Source organism: Diaphorina citri, unplaced genomic scaffold (genome assembly GCF_000475195.1).
Source record: "Diaphorina citri unplaced genomic scaffold, Diaci psyllid genome assembly version 1.1 scaffold91459, whole genome shotgun sequence".
Lineage (NCBI taxonomy): Eukaryota > Metazoa > Arthropoda > Insecta > Hemiptera > Psyllidae > Diaphorina > Diaphorina citri.
In genome coordinates, this window is record NW_007468431.1 from 1 (window position 1) to 326 (window position 326).

The window sequence follows — 326 nt, forward strand, 5'->3', positions numbered from 1 at the left end:
CCCTCGATCCAATGTCTTGGGGTGTTTGCGTGTGTTGGAGCCAGGTCTATAATCTGACGGCATCTGTAATATTCCTGCTGATGTCTCTGCATTGGAAGCTAATAGCATCTGGTAGTAGGTCTGCTGAATCCTCTCCACTTGACAGAGATAGGGAACTGCAAGATTACAGGCCCTGTGGAACTTGAAGCCACATGTCCTACAGAGATGACCACTGAATAACAACTTATGACACGCATCACAAAATGCTATAGCGAAGAACGTCCTCCTGGTAATGTTGTGTTCTATGTTTATAGCTGCTGGGAATCTTTCCTGGACCTAGAATCAAA

At 45.4% G+C, this 326-nt stretch overlaps 1 protein-coding gene across 1 annotated transcript; it reads right to left on the reverse strand.

Annotated features, from left to right (window-relative positions):
* Positions 1-3: 3 nt before the first annotated feature.
* Positions 4-315, reverse strand: LOC108254425 (raf homolog serine/threonine-protein kinase Raf-like; the record flags this gene model as incomplete). Its single annotated transcript, XM_017449417.1, has 1 exon — positions 4-315. A coding segment is annotated over one exon (312 nt), but the record flags the coding sequence as incomplete, so codon positions are not given.
* Between the last annotated feature and the right edge of the window lie 11 nt (positions 316-326).